The sequence below is a fragment of the Gasterosteus aculeatus genome, chromosome 4, assembly GCF_964276395.1.
Source record: "Gasterosteus aculeatus chromosome 4, fGasAcu3.hap1.1, whole genome shotgun sequence".
Classification (NCBI taxonomy): Eukaryota; Metazoa; Chordata; class Actinopteri; order Perciformes; family Gasterosteidae; genus Gasterosteus; species Gasterosteus aculeatus.
In genome coordinates, this window is record NC_135691.1 from 23,788,736 (window position 1) to 23,804,617 (window position 15,882).

The following is a 15,882-nucleotide window of genomic DNA, read 5'->3' on the forward strand; positions in this document are numbered from 1 at the left end:
ACGTGGCCGGTAAGGGCAACCAGGTGGCGGACTGCCTATCACAGGCTGTGGCAGGAGCAGTCCATCTCGGTCTGGATTACAGCCGCTTGGCAGCAGATCAGACCACAGACCCGGACGTGCACACCCTGAGAACCTCGACTACAGGTTTGAGACTAGAGGATGTGGTTTTCGGTGAAGCCAAAACCACGCTCACGTGCGACGTCTCCACAGGCAGTCCTCGGCCGATCGTTCCCACGGGGTGGAGACGACGCGTCTTTGATGCCATCCATGGTCTCTCCCTCCTTGGTTCGAAAGCGTCACAGAGACTGGTGTCGGCGAAGTTTGTGTGGCACGGCCTCAAAAAGGACGTAAGGGGTTGGGCTAACACTTGAGTTGTTGGCCTTGATTGCCAACAGGCCAAGGTACACCGCCACACTAAAGCTCCATTAGAATTGTTCCCAGTGCCAGAGAGGCGGTTTGACCATGTTAACGTGGATCTAGTGGGCCCTCTGCCTTCCTCTCATGGTTTCACCTACCTGTTGACCATGGTTGACAGGACCACACGTTAGCCCGAGGCTGTCCCACTGACATCGTTGACAGCTGTCGAGATGACCCGGGCATTTATCGGCACCTGGGTTGCCCGTTTTGGCACCCCTTCGGACATATCCTCTGACCGGGGCGCGCAGTTCACGTCCGAGCTGTGGGAAGCGGGGGCCCAGAGCCTCGGAACGAAACTCCACCGCACGACTGCATACCATCCGCAGGCTAACGGGCTCTGTGAGCGATTTCACAGGTCTCTTTGCGCCGGCCTCAAAGACAGCAACTGAGCAACTGGGTCGACAAGCGAAGGAAGACCTGCAGTCCTCGTCCGCGGAGCTTCTCTATGGCCAGCCACTGCGGGTTCCAGGGGATTTTGTTCCTACTTCCACCGTTCCCTGGTCTGTGACCTTACAGCGGGCCGCACTACTGGACAATGCAAAGCTTTTCGCACCTGTCACTACTTCCCGTCACAGCCTCCCTCAGTCGCACGTCCCCGCTGGGCTTCAGACGGCTGAATACGTCTTTATTCGCCACAACGCTCACAGGGGACCGCTATGCCCGCCCTACGAGGGCCCATTCCGGGTTTTGGAGACGGGAGACAAACATTTTGTGGTGGACATGGGTGGTAAACCGGAGCGACTCTCCATTGACCGCCTCAAACCAGCTCATTTGGACGTTGCTAGGCCCATTGAATCGGCCCAGCCCCCAGGACGCGGGCGTCCTCCAGCTCTGCGGCCACCCCCTGTGTCCCTCCCTCCCAGGACTCCCACACTCAACGCCCCACGCCTGTGTCACGGTGGTACACCTGCCACGGTTGTGGCGCCTCGACCCCCTCTGAAACACAGCCGTTCTGGTCGGTTAATACGACCACCTCCCAGATGATTATTTTTTTTATATGGTGAATTCTGGGGGGACGTGTGTAGTCCCACACACTTGCATCGATAATCGTTTTAGAATCGAATCGTTGACCTCTGAATCGGAATCGAATCGAATTGTGAGGTGCCGAGAGATTCCCACCCCTACCAAATATTGAGAAGCATTTTCAGTTGCAGAAATAGAATTTGCATGGATGTTCACCAAGTACTGTGTCTTAGAAAGTGTTGGATTGTTAATCAGAGAGCTTTAGTCTAGTCAGACCTGAGAGCAGTAGCGTAGTGGTGAATGGCCTGCTGGTGCTGGCCGCTGTCTTTAAGGAAGTTGGCGTAGTTGTAGTGGACTTTGGCATTGTGTGGCAGGGTCTGGATACCAGAGCTAAAACAGAAAAGAAGGATGAGGCATGAGGTGAGTCTATAAAAAGAAATTATTAGAGCAACAATAACTGCCAGGGGGTCACTGCTCCCCTGATTGATGTAATTGTATTTCACTGTGGATCTTTTGAGTTTGAAAGTGGTTTGCTCTTCTACTTTTCTCATTTATCCTTGCATAAGTATTAACCCCCCCCCCCTTGGACTTTTCTACATTTTTAGTTTAACCACAGGTTCTGATTTATTTAAGTTTACATGGAATTCAAAATGATTTACAAATACTAATGTGAAAAATGTTGGGTGCATATGTATTCTCCCCCTTTACTATAAAACACAAAGATCTGGTGCCACCAATTGTCTTCACAAGTCACATAATTACTAAATGGTATGTAATATAAACGTTATTTATATACACACGCAACCTCTACGTACAGGAACAGTGCCTCCCTGGAGAGCCATACGTGGTTCTGCTGGACAGTCTTCCAGGAGAAGAGCAGTAGGAGCAGCAGCATGGAGACACTGAGGACTGTTGTGCCCCAACGGCCCAGCAACGAACACAGCCGACCTAGGCCATGAGCCACCAGGATGCAATAACCCATACTAGAGGAGGAGGGAGGATGCAAGTTTGAGATTGGTGGAGAGCCTTCTCTGTTACTAATCCCTTCAGTTCCCAGGCTGTTGCTTTCCATAAAACCCAGAATCTCTCTCTTCTGCCAAATATTTTCAAAATCACTTCTAAACCATGTAGCCTAAAGGTTAATCTGCTCTTTTTCCCACAGAGTAAGGAATTGCACCTGTTAAAGGTTCAAATATTCTATGTGTTATCGAGTGAGAGTGAAGCACTCTAACGCAATCAATGCGTGAGGGGGTGGTCTCCTCCTCAGCTGGCTGCATTTGAAACTCTAAATTACTATAAGCTAAAAATGTCATTAATGACTGAAACATATTGTGCAACAGATTACATGCTAGACATGCTTTTCATGACTATTCACTGTTAAAATCTCTTTAATTAGGTTTATAAAAAGGACAAATTCCAGTTAATTTCTTTTTTGTCTCATCTTTGAATCAATGAAACAATTGTACTGAGGTTGTAAATTTAGATTTTACTTCAACTATTTCATGGAGCGAGCAGTAGAGTGCACATTAAATACAGGAAAACATTATCAGACCCTACAGGGTGCATACATTAATTAACACAAAAACCCTTCTATTTATAGGGCAGTGAGAGTTGACTATAAATCACACAGGTACGCACAAACAGCACACTCTGACTCACCTTGGCATGTAGAGAACCCTCTCAGCCACGACAAACCCCACCCTGAAGAAAAGGTTACTGGCAGGAATGAAGGGGAATACCAAAAACAACATTCCAACCAACACCTGCCTGCTATCCTTTCTCTACCCAGAGAGAGAAAGAGGAGAGAGAGAGAGAGAATTTTAAACTTATTACAGAGGAGGGTTAAGTTGGGTGACCATAGAGTCCTTATCGATCGGAGTAATAATCCTACAGTTCTGAAAATCAGCACCAATTTAGTTTAGGAAAATGCTTTAGTCCCTTTTAGTTAAACTGCAAATGATTTAACACTGTTTGTAACTGTAAAAAACAGTGGCTGGGGTTTGAGAAGCTGAAGATGTATTCAAATCATCATGATACCGTTACAAATCAAATGACTCATTGATACTTATTCGTCTCTATGTGCCATAATATCTCATTTATACATGCATTTGCAATTATAAATAGATGTATAGCTTGACATTTCATGGTAAATGCTGAGCTTTTAGGAGTGACTCTTTTGTGATGTAACCTTAAGGTTTTTGAACACTTTGACATTGGTAGACCTCTTACACTCTTCAAATGGTGAGGTGACATGATTCGATGAGGAAAGAGGCTAAGAGAGTCTATAAGAATTGGTGTCCAGTGACGAATCACTTGCCTGCTCTTACCTGCAGTGAGAAGGAGCAGTGCAGGGTGAGAGTAGCCATCCCCACGAGCAGCAGCGCGGTGGCCACAACGCGCATGTCGCCCAGCGACTCCACCAGGGGGATGCTGCCCACCTGCCAGTCGTAACACAGAGTGATGGGGGCCAGCAGCAGTGCCGCATTGAAGGACAGCAGGTAAGAATAGGTCAAAATCCTGCGATGTGGTAGAAGAAAGAAGAAGAACAACATTCAGCCCTATGGACAGTTACAATCAATCTATCATCCATTAGGATGGTTGTCCAAATTTGGATTTTGATATGCAGTAATTCCGCAACATTCGAAGATCCAATCCACAGTGCCAGGTCATAGTTCAGTTTATCTTTTACTACTGCTTATGATACTTGTTTTTAGGGCCCAAGCAGCCAACGTAATCTATCCACAAAGACACTATTGAAACTGTAATATTATTATTATTATTATTAGCAGCGACGACGTCACCAGCAAGCGCTGCATACCGTAAGCACAAGGCGAATCGATATTGAAAAACAAACAACAAACGGCTCGTCTGTCAGAAGCAAGGGAACCATCAAACATTTCAGACATTGGTCATTACCTTACTCAGATTACTTGCACTGATTGGATTCTGCCAAAGTTGCTTTTGATTGAAATCAAATGAGTCCGTTAATGAGCAAGGATCGCTAATTAGTACAACCAATTCTTCCGTTAAGTCTCGCGGTCAACTGCGCATGCATGTTGAGTGACCCGACAAGGTTTTTTCTCCAATGGCAGTACAAACCCTGACACTTGAATTGATTATGCACCGCTCCTGAAGTCAAAAGAACTATTTATTCATGGCAGAGTCATCGGCAATAATGTATACATTGTCAATGTAAGTAATTGATTTCCAGTTTCCAAAAAAAAATAATAAAAAAAATAAATCAGGTGGTGATTGTATTACTAAGTTATTCAATTCTGAGTAGTTATAGGCATTACAACTACTACAAGGCTGATGTTAAAGTGTCATTGAAAATATATTTCTCAGTAGACCAGACATTTTAAACTCAAGGTACAATTATATCCGGCCTGCAAGGAAATATATGTCTCTCATAACTGGCTCGCCAGTCAATAGGACGCAGTAAAGTTAAAAATAAAAGTTATTTTGGCCCTCTCTGTAATTTAGTTTGAAACCCCTGCAGTAAAATATAAGCGCTGCGCAATGATACCTCAAAAATATAAATGTTAATGTTGACACATTTGAGCATTATTATCTTAAAAAAAGAAAGATAAAAAAGTGCATCATTGACCTGGTAAGCAGGTGTGGCGAGAAGGAAGCAGGGTTGTCCTGTTCAGAGAAGAGGGGCATGGATCCTCCCATCAGCCACAGTCGGACCGACATGATGATCAACACCTAGGAGGTCCGGGGGGGAGAGGTGGGCATGGGAGTACAGTTACAAACCCAAATTAGCTTTTTGTTTACATTTCCTGTGCCTGATATATATTCTGAAAAAAGACTGAAGCGAAGGGTAGTTGACAAAATGCATTGGTTACAATGGGACAATGGCTTTTTTGCACTTTCCCTATTCATACAGATGTCCAAATCTATAGTGAGAATAAGTCCAGCCATTTCATTGGACTCAAACTACTACTAAGAACTAGGAAGAACACACTTGATTTGAAAACAATTATTCAACAACAGTGCTGTAGTGGTAAAATTAGAGGTGGGTAAACTCTGAATTTTGTGATCATACAGACCTCGACGCGATGCGAAGCAATGCAACACAAAGCGTCGCGACTCTGTAAGGCTGTCCTGGCTATATTGCATTATGTTATCAGTAAAAGTCATATACAATCAATGACAATGAATACATGTGTTAGTGGTTTATTAAATTTAAGAAAACAGTAAAGAAAAGTATGTCAACACAACAAGACAATTGCAGATTAAGAACTATCTACATACGGAGTCTCCTTTTCACAGTAGTGCCCAGAGGGCCTCTTTGTCCTCCACGTCAGGTCCTGCCTTGCACAGAGGAGCCATGAACCCCAGAACGCGTGTTCTGGGGTTCATGGCTCCTCTGTGCTTCTCTTCTCTCTATTGGACCTGGTGTTTCTCCTCTCCCTGTGCTCTCTGCATCATTGCCTGTCCTCTCACTGCCTGAAAAAATATGTTGAATTTAAGAGATTAAGTTAAGCAGCCTGTCAATTACACTGACAACATAAGTTAAAGGAACACTCATGTACTACCTATGCCATCATAAATAGCCTACAGTATGTTTTGTTTTCACATTGAGAACTGACTTGTTAACGCTTCTAACGCTTACAGGCTACTCTACAACTTTCATGACTTAAAATAATTGCTTAAGCATATAGGCCTATTCAATGAAGCAACAGCTTTGCTACTACACCCCCCCCCCCCCCCCCCCCCCCCCCCCGTCGGACCTTCTCGACCGGTCCGTGAGGTAAGAAAGGTTGGGGACCGCTGGGCTGATCCACAACATGGATGTGCCTACTGGATCGTGATTGGCGTCGCTGCTGCAGCCGCAAGGCACTGATTGGATGCTCACAGACCGTAATACAGCGCAGATGAAAATGATTCAGACTACGGCGTTTATATGTTCAACAATAGGAAACGTAGTCTTAGCTGTTTTAAAATTACACCAAGTTTATTTCGGATTATTCCAACGGAAGAATACAAGGCGCAGGGAACTTTGAGGTGCGTAAACGCCACGTATAGGTGCGTAAACGCCATTTCCAAAATTCCAGAGGTGCGTAAACGGCGTTTACGTGCGTTTACCCTCCACTACAGCCCTGTTCAACCAAATATCTCAGGTAGTTTGGCCAACTCCTTCCTAATGGAAGCATGGAGCACTAGTTCCAAAAGTCACTGCCAAATCAATGTAACAGAGAGCACGTCCCTCCAGATCTCCTTGTAAAGCCATTAAGCCAGAATGATTATGAATGTCAAACCTGGCTACTGTTAGTCCTTACAGTTGTGAGGATAGCAGCTTGTGGAATACTTCTGTGACACGCAAGGAGTGCACAGGCAGGAGCCAAACAATTTAACTGAGGCCCAATGAAATAGTTGGACAAGTGTATTACAGACAGACACAGATTTTATTTGGAGATATTGATTTCTGTCCGGATGTTATAAGAAGGAAATTTTAAGAGTATTATTGACCCCAGCTTTAACTTGAAAGACCAGTACGGCAGAAAAATCCATTGCCTACTCACCATTTCTACTTAGTAATTGTATCCACGTTCAAGTATAACTTCCAATACACCTACCGTCTTAACCTATAATTAATGCCATTCAAATCGCTTTCGGAATAGACTAAATAGGCCAACTGTCACCAAATGATTAAATAAACATATATTACTTTGCTCTCATGTTGGTATTCCTGCCAAATTCTCTATACTAGGGGCGTGCCTACTGTCATTTACAGTCAGTAATACACTGCACTTAAAAAAAAACTTTAACCCTGTATTTATGACAGCTTAATGGCCCCTAGTGGACTACTGACAGTGTACAACAATAAAGAATGAAAAAGGGAAACTACATTGGAGAGAAAATATAACTGTAAACGAGAACAGGACTAAATATTTAGTATTCATCATTTTTAGCTGCAACAATAATGCAACTCCCCCACAAATTGATCTTATTATCTATGCTTTACTTTGTAAAATGACCAACGGTAATGATACATATTTACAACTGGCATGCAACTGACTCGTATGTGTTGCCACCAGTATTGTACATTTTAATGTTAATGTGTAAAGAACACTCACATAGCCAGAGATAAGGCAGGCTCGTTTGAAGAAGGGGCTGCAGATGTGGTGGAGGGTCCTGAATCTGGAGGCAGTCAGGTTACTGAGGGACACAGAGACATACAGAAGATCAGTCAGACTTTGCTCTGTGAGCTTTCGGCACACATTTTCTCTTTTGTAACTGTTAAAATGCTGACATAGTTCATTGTGATTGTAAACACACAAAACTGTATTTTACACGGTGTATACCAGGACAGAGCCCTCACAGCTATTTGGAGTTTGGAGTCATTACAGGGAGACAGAGTTGTTTCGCTGCTGAGCGGGTAGCGGAGGTAGTCAGAGCAGAGGGTGACATTGGTGTGAAAAGGGTGTGACGTTTTGATGATGGGTTACTAAACCTCCAGAAAGCGAAAACAAAACAAATCAGCAATAAGCAGCGAAGATACAGCAACTGGGAATGACAGCAAATTGGGGGGTCAACTACGCTTGAACTCCTTACCTTCGAGTAGAGGATTAAGCAGCATATTACACAAAACAATGCTTGTGTTAAATATAATGTAATTTTGTATCATGTAATTTTATTGTGACGAATACATCAGAGGTTATTCTGAGATGATACTACGTTTAAAAGCTTCCTGTCACATATCTGTCAAAAAGTTAATGGCACAACCTTTTAGACTTAGAATTGTGATTTTTCTCCCTTAAGATGCTTTGCCAGGCTTTTTGTTTTTCCACTAAGAAGCCAAATCTTCCTTTTAAAATCGGGCTGACGTGAGGGCAAGTTTTCAATATTACTGGAAGGAGCTGGGGCTCAGTTCCCAGTGTTCAAGAAGTAGATGATACACAACCAATCGCGAGGAATGTTAGTTTTGTTCTAGTTAAAATCCTCCTCTCAAAATACCTGAATTTAATCTAATTAATTTTAAACTCAAACACCTGCACATTTAATACAAATGCTGAAGAGTGTATTGATGCACAGAAAACAATGAGTCTATTGTGGCATTGGACAGCTTCTAAGTGTAGAGAAGTTATATAAATCTGTATTTTTTTTAAAGTTATCCAAGCTTAGTGAACCATTGTTACATAAATAAGATAAAAAAACAAGCTAAAACATAAACAGAGCGAAACCCTGTGTACTTACTTAAAAAGAGGTTTGCGGCACAGCACCAGGGCGTCGTAGAGCACGCACACTCCGAACACAGTGATGCCGGTCTCCTTCACCAGCATGGCACAGGTGCCCAGGAACAAAGTGACGAGCAAAGAGCCCGCTGACAGCGTGGAGGGTGCAGAGTCCTCAGAGACACACACACCCACACTCCTGAGAGTGGGAGAACAGGTTACACACAGCGACGACGAGACCCAGCATGTTGTAGCATGATTAAATTGCCACATTAATTCAATTGAGGTCTGCGTATAGGCTACAAATAACAAATGACACATTGAAATGCTCATATTCATGATTCAGCCTGTAACATCACAACTGTTAATCTTTCCGGTGAGTCAGCCGGTGATCACAGCCACTGGCTGAGTCTCAGTGTCCAGTCAGTGCCATAACTTCTTTAATTGCTGACAAACATAGTTTGATTGCCTTAATAATAATAATAATAATAATAATAAAAATAATAATAATAATAGTCCACTAAAGCAGCCAAGTTGGGAACCCATATTTAGACTTGTTGCATTTAGTATTGCAGCATTGACTGTAGCTGAAGTTGTACCTTAAAAAAAACAAGTCCATTTCCCGAGATTCCTAGGAGAGTGTCCTTCTGTTTCCAGGATAGAAAGTAGTATCATCTCAGTAAATACTAAGTGCGTGTGTGTGCAAGGACCTCTTACCTGATGTAGGAAAGGAACGTCAGCAGGAACAGCAGACATGCAAAGACATCTGCCCTTCCCACAATCCCAGACACCTACAAACACATATACAAACATTGTAGAGATTGCTCATTCGACCTGCTGCACACCACTGTTCCCCCCAGCAGTCGAGGCTGTTGGTGGACCCAGATTATTGTGATCGTTATCATATAGTTATTATAAAACAGAGAGAATACCCATATATTGATTTTTTATTAGTATTATTATTCTATGTTCACCAAACCCATATTCACATCCTGAAGTGAAGTGATAATTATTCCAGTTTGCATACATTACGTGAACATGGTTAACCCCATTATTATCCTTGTCTTTCGGGAGACAGCACCCCCCCTCCCTTCGAATATTGGTTATCGGGGGTGTTAACGGGCATCTCTATGTGAAAAAATTGTGTATACTTTGTTTTTCGTGGTTCAATACAATAAATAGATATATTCTCTCCAAGTGGAATTTTCCAAAACATAAATAACCTGCGTGTCGCTCTAAAACACACACACAAACGAATCTGTGAGATGAAACCAGATGATTTACATCGGTAAATTAAGTTGATTGTGTCCCCACAAATAGGTAGGGTTAGGGGTAGGTAGGGATGAAAGGAAACGGAAAGTGAGAGTGAGAGCTACAGAGGAGCGAGATGAAAGTTGAAAGGAGTTGATAGGATGAGGACAGAGTAGACACGAATACAAATATTAGTGTGAACGTTCGTCTCATTCTTGATACACACGATGAGTGGTATCATTTTGCTCTCCTTAAACCTGAGGAAAGGAAGCTGCTGTTAGAATCACTGTCAATTTAGATACTATGAGGGTGGCAAAGGGGAGGTTTCTGGAATTTTTGGAAACATTCCATGGGAAGTTAAGATCAGATTTTTTACCTTTTTTAAAGTATTTTTCCAAAAGCATATAACAGGGAACTCAAATGTAGTTGTGTACAAGACTATGCAAGCCTAGCTCAGCTGGACCCTGGATGCAGCTAGAAACGTAAACACATAACGTTGTGTTGTTTTTGAATGTCTTTGTCACCTAGCATATCAATCACCTAGCATATTGATTACTTGGTAAAGTGAAACCAAGTACATTTTAATAACGAGTTGATTTGTATACACCGGGGGGAGTTGTGTCCTGATGGGCACAGACGGGTGCATGCACACGCACAAGCACACGTGAGCTTCAACCAGCGGACAGAGAGCGCGCCGAAAAATGAAGGAGTCGCGTGAGACCCTCCTCCTGCCGGCCGGTCAATCCTCGCGTCTGCATTGATCAAAGCTATGAGCCAAAACTTCAGCATCCAGCTAGAGGCCAGGTTCCACTAGCAAAGGCAGAGTGACTGGTGGTAAGCAACACATACCAACATATTACTCCTGATTAGCCAGTCTCTTACCTCAAACCCCAAAACAAATTGGTTTATATTCCCAGCAAAAGTACTGCAGAGCAGAGAAAAGTTTGATGATGATTGAAGTATCTAAAACCTGTTTGTTCTTATGTGTATTCCCCACTGGACCGGGCTCTGGCGGGGGACAAAATTTGTGGAGCAAAGAGGATGCCTCGGGGGCGAAGAGAGAGAGGAAAGACAAGCGGGGATGGTGGATCCCATTCAACTGACAACAAGTAACTCACGCACGCACACACACACAAACACAAGCTGATAGGGAATCAACATGGGGATCTGTGTATTCTAAGTGCAGAACAAAGTGACCCCTACTCAAAGTAAGATTAACCACACTCTTTGCTGTTTGAAGACTAGTCCAAGATATTGTCCAGACCTCCCTGTTTTAGTATGTGTGTGTGTGTGTGTGTGTTTGTCAGTTTAACTATATCATTTGGAGACTGAGAGGAGATCTTCAAGAAGCCTTGATGCATGAATAGTGTGTGTTTTAATTCTGTCTCTGACTTGCAAGTATCATGAATAAATGTTCTCCATAATGATTTGACACTAGTGTGGAGTAAGATTTTTTCGAACACAGTATTTGCAAGTTTCAAGTGGATCCATTATATGTGAAACCTTTCTCAACTTCCAAATGTTAAGATGGAGAATAGAGGGTTCAACTCTTTTTTTAACTCCTGCAGTAGGTGATTGTTTGTGTGTGTGATACTCACGGCCTCGGTGTGGACGGGATGCACAGCGAAGAGGAGTGCTGTGACAAATGCCAGACGTGAGTCTTCAAACACAAAGCGTTCACAGGTGTACATGAGAAGGCAGGTTACTGCGCAGTGCAAACACACATTTATGATGTGGAAATAGAGAGGAGTCATGCCACCCAGCAGGATGTTCAACCTGGCAGAGAGAGAGAGAATATTCAGCCCTGCGGAATGAGATGGGAGCTTCATTTGCATTATACTGTATCTATGAAATTGTTAATGATCAAGCGTGAAATACATCGGATATGAGAGGACATTAAATGAATGGTACAGACTGATGGATAAATAAATGCAGTCAGTTTCCCATAGTGTCCCAGTGTTGTGTATCTAGAGGCAAAAAGTCAAAATCTTAGACCGCTGTTGGTTTACATTGGGAATCCTTAAAAGAACAGAATCTTTTCTTGGTGAGGTGGTGGTAGGGTCTTGTTTGCGGTTTGCTTGTTTTGTCTCATAAGATCCAACCCCTGAAGTAGGACATGGTCCATTATCACCTGGCCAACTATTGGCTGCGATAGTTAGCATTTTTACAATTATCTTAAGGATTATGTTTTTGAGAGTTGAACATTTCTAACCGCTACGTACACACAACAAAGAGTCTGAAAGACGCCAGACTAGTAACATTAATGGTAAAGATTAAGCTAGCATCATCTGTAGAATCTTTCTAATGTGCATAAAATCTGAGACTATATCATTTTTCAAATAGTTTCCGCATTTAAATGCTGCAGTAAACATCACTTTATTGGTCTATTGATCCACCTCACCAACCAGCAATGATTTCAGAGTCAGATACTTCCTCTCAGGTCTCTGACTGCGTAAAGTCTAGGCATCACTTAGAAACTTAAGACAATCACTGCCAAAGAGCCCACTACCCAACAAGACCCGCAGGACCAAGCGCCTCCAAAAGCTGAGTGGCACCAGGAGGAGAAGGAGGAGGTAGTTCTGTCCTGGTTAATAACTGTCCAGTTCTTCAATCTGAGGACCGATGGTTTGATCCCTGACTCTGCTATTCCAGGTTTATTCCCCCCATGTATCCTCATAGTTTCCATGACGTCCCTGCAGCATAATATCACTTATAACACAAGCAAACCTGTTTGGGATGCTTGCATAGCTCGAACTTGAGAAGATCCACCCAACTACAGCACCGCTGTTTCCATAACTTGTCCATCACCCTCTCACATCCTAACACAGGACTCGTCCAACTCCTCCAAGGTAGAGTCCTACAACTGGACAACAAGTTCGTCAAAAACACTGCGTGGATTTGTGGGTCTGTGTCATCTAAACCCTGCAATCCTTAAATCTGAAGCCAAGGGCATGAGGAGTAACATTCGCTCCCTCTTTCCGGCCTCCTCTGTTCTATCAGCTCTCCCCTCAACTGACTCTCTCGCGCGCTTGCATCCGAACGCTGCCGCAGAGACTCTCCTCTCAACTCTGTCCTCCTCTCTCGGCTCTCACTGTCCTCTTACGACACGACAGACTGTCTGAACCGGTGCGTGCCAAAAAGAGCCACTATGCGAGCATCGAAAGGAAATGGCCTAAATATAAACAACCAGACGACTTGCTGGCATTTCAATCTCTTCGCTTCTCTTTTTCTGAGTCTTCATTTTCAAAAACCCCAAAAACTCTTTTCTTTCTTCTTCACCCTCCTCGAACCCCCCAGTCCTCCTCCATCCTTCTTCCAGGAGACTCAACTATTTTACAAAATAATTAGCTGACATATGATCCTCTTTCTCAAACCCAAAAGTTAACCCATACATGAAGAAACCCACCCTCTGTCTTAGAGCGACTCCACACTGCTGGAGCTCCCTCTCTCTTCTCTGTCCTCATCCTTCTGGACCTCCCTCTCTCTTCTCTGTCCTCATCCTTCTGGACCTTTCTGCTGCATTTGACACGGTGAACCACGAGATCCTTATTTCCTCCCTTCAGGAACTTGGTGTCACATGCCCTGCTCTCTCCCTTTTCTCATCCTACCTTGATGGCCGCACCTACCGGGTAACCTAGAGAGGATCTGTGTCAGAACCTGGTCCTTACTACTGGAGTTCCCCAGGGTTCCGTCCTTGGTCCCCTCCTCTTCTCTCTCAACAGAAACTCTCTCGGCTCTGTCATTCGCTCGCATGGCTTCTCCTACCACAGCTATGCAGATTACTCCCCCTCACTCAGACAGACACTCCGGTGGCGGCACGGATCGCTGCCTGTCTGACTGACATCTCTTCAGTGGCTCATCATCTGAAAATCAACCCTGACAAGACTGAACTACTTCTCTTTCCGGGAAAAGATTCTGCTACACAGGACATGACTGTTGACAACTCTGTGTTAACGCCCACTTTGACTGCCAGAAACCTCGCTGTGACACTTGACAGCCCACTCTCCCTGACTCCCAACATTACAGCAACAATACCATCCTGTAGATACACGCTCTGCAACATCAGGAGAATACGTCCCCTTCTCACTCAGAAGGCAGCGCAGGTACGGATTCAGGCTCTTGTCATCTCCCGCCTGGAATACTGCATGCAAACCCGCACACTCTCAGTACACGCTCTGCATCTACCAAACTGCTTGAGCTCTCTGATGACGACAGGACCGCAGAGAGCTTTTACATCTTCCACCGCCGCAACCTAAAAGACACACCTCTTCAAACTCTACCTTGACTAAAAACACAAAAATTGTAGCACTTAAATTGTACTTATAATGGCTTTTATCTATAGCAAGTTGTAAATCGGCTTTTTTAATGAAATTGCACTTTCTTGTTCTTTTGAGTTTGTATCCCTATGGTTGAATGCACATATTGTAAGTCGCTTTGTCAGCTAAATGACATGTAATGTAATGTAATGAGTGGGATGTGCTCCCTTCTGTGCTACATTTCATACTAGACAGAACACTAGGGGGGCTTTCCACTTCATCCAGAGTTATTTGGATTATATTATAGTGAAGTTAATTGTGACGCAGCGAAAGCTTCTTATTCCACAACAGCACAGCTCTATGACGTCATCCTTTTCAGCGCGTTTCTAGCCCGTTGCTCAAGTTAGCTAACCCCGGTTGGGTGTCGATACCCCGGCGGATCAAACGGTAAAAGATGGTAACGTTAGTTCAGGGGCTCCGGGTGAGAGGAGGGAAGAGCCTGGGTGAACTTACTTGAATGTGAGGATGCATAGCGGTCTGTAGGACTTGTGGCTCGTATTGTCTGCCATCCTTTTCCCCCAGAAGTCGTTGCTGAAGATGTTTCCAAGGCTGGAGCCTGGTCGGACGTCCGGATTGTTGATGATAGCCCACACATCGTCGTGTACCAACTCCCCCCGGAGAGAGTTGCTGTAGCACAGAGCGCACAGGGCGGTCAGTACGGCGTAGCGACCCACGTCCCGTCCCGCTTCGGGCCGGACGCTCAACCACGACCGTGGGCGGGCTTTCTTCCCCAGTCCCAGGGCTGTCATGTTGGGCCTGGCTTCTCCCGCGGCCCCGCTGCACAAATAGAGAAATGGGTATCCGTGGAGAGCACGTCCATTCCGCCCGGCAGGTAGCGGCTCTGTCTGCGGTGGCGCGGGGAGGGTGGCTGTATTGATGCCTTCAAGTGCAGTCTGGGAACGCGTGACTCAAGGTTTCCTGAGCACGACTGCTCTGTACTTCACTGTCATTGGTATCTTTTATTCTTTCTATGAAATATTCCTCCTCCCATTACTCGACATCCATTGGTTTGCGTAAAACACAATGTGCATGAAAAACGTTGCTTTACTCACTCCACGTGAGTAATGAATCCCATAGAAAATATAAATAATTTTACATTTTGAGACAACTAAAAGACTGGTGCTACGTGTCCCTTAACACAGTGGCTAAACGTTTGTGAGCCTAAGTTGACTAATTTATCTCGATTGTTGTGAGCCAATATAAACATTGACCTACTGACATGTAAATAAATTATTTCGCATACAACAAGAATAAATAACAGCTGATTTTTTTTCCCGAGGAAAGATTAATAAAACAGCTACAGTTAGCAAATGGACGCTGTATGTTTGTAGATACTAATCTTATATTAAATACAACTGGGAAGAGTCTAGCTATGTCAAGCCCCCACCGTTTATTCGAGAATAACGAAAGGGATGAAAGGACGAATAGTCTAGTAATTCTCGTAGCAGGAAATTACAATTAGTATTGCAATTGGACAAAAGCGACAATTGAGCCCCAGATATTGTGGATTATGTGGAGTTCATGAACATAACATCAGCAGTCGAGTGAGCGACCCGCCTGCGGACGCATGCGCAAGAGGACGTTGCCTTTCTGAGCCGACGGAAATCTCAGATGCGTCTCATTTGGTCTGCTGTATTCTCTTGAGGACCCTGCTTGGTCCTCTAATGACTTCATAGGCTGAACCAAGAGATCCCTGAAATGAGACGGTCTGTCCTACGGGGGGAACTTCCTTCTTCCGTCATGAGGTTTTC

The 15,882-nt window shown here is 44.2% G+C and overlaps 1 protein-coding gene across 2 annotated transcripts in view; it reads right to left on the bottom strand.

Annotated features, from left to right (window-relative positions):
- tmtc1 (transmembrane O-mannosyltransferase targeting cadherins 1) overlaps window positions 1-15,022 on the bottom strand; it is a 31,676-nt gene extending 16,654 nt beyond the window's left edge. Inside the window, exons 1-10 of one of the 2 annotated variants that reach the window (XM_040174083.2) lie at window positions 14,585-15,022; window positions 11,414-11,591; window positions 9,282-9,355; window positions 8,587-8,763; window positions 7,467-7,548; window positions 4,988-5,091; window positions 3,708-3,897; window positions 3,040-3,161; window positions 2,196-2,363; window positions 1,657-1,770 (exon numbers count right to left, since the gene is read on the bottom strand). In XM_040174083.2, coding sequence (XP_040030017.2) covers window positions 1,657-1,770; window positions 2,196-2,363; window positions 3,040-3,161; window positions 3,708-3,897; window positions 4,988-5,091; window positions 7,467-7,548; window positions 8,587-8,763; window positions 9,282-9,355; window positions 11,414-11,591; window positions 14,585-14,880 — 1,505 coding nt within the window. In that variant the 5' untranslated portion in view covers window positions 14,881-15,022. The remainder of the gene's footprint in view (window positions 1-1,656; window positions 1,771-2,195; window positions 2,364-3,039; window positions 3,162-3,707; window positions 3,898-4,987; window positions 5,092-7,466; window positions 7,549-8,586; window positions 8,764-9,281; window positions 9,356-11,413; window positions 11,592-14,584) is intronic. The other variant, XM_078101412.1, reaches the window with a different exon arrangement.
- Between the last annotated feature and the right edge of the window lie 860 nt (window positions 15,023-15,882).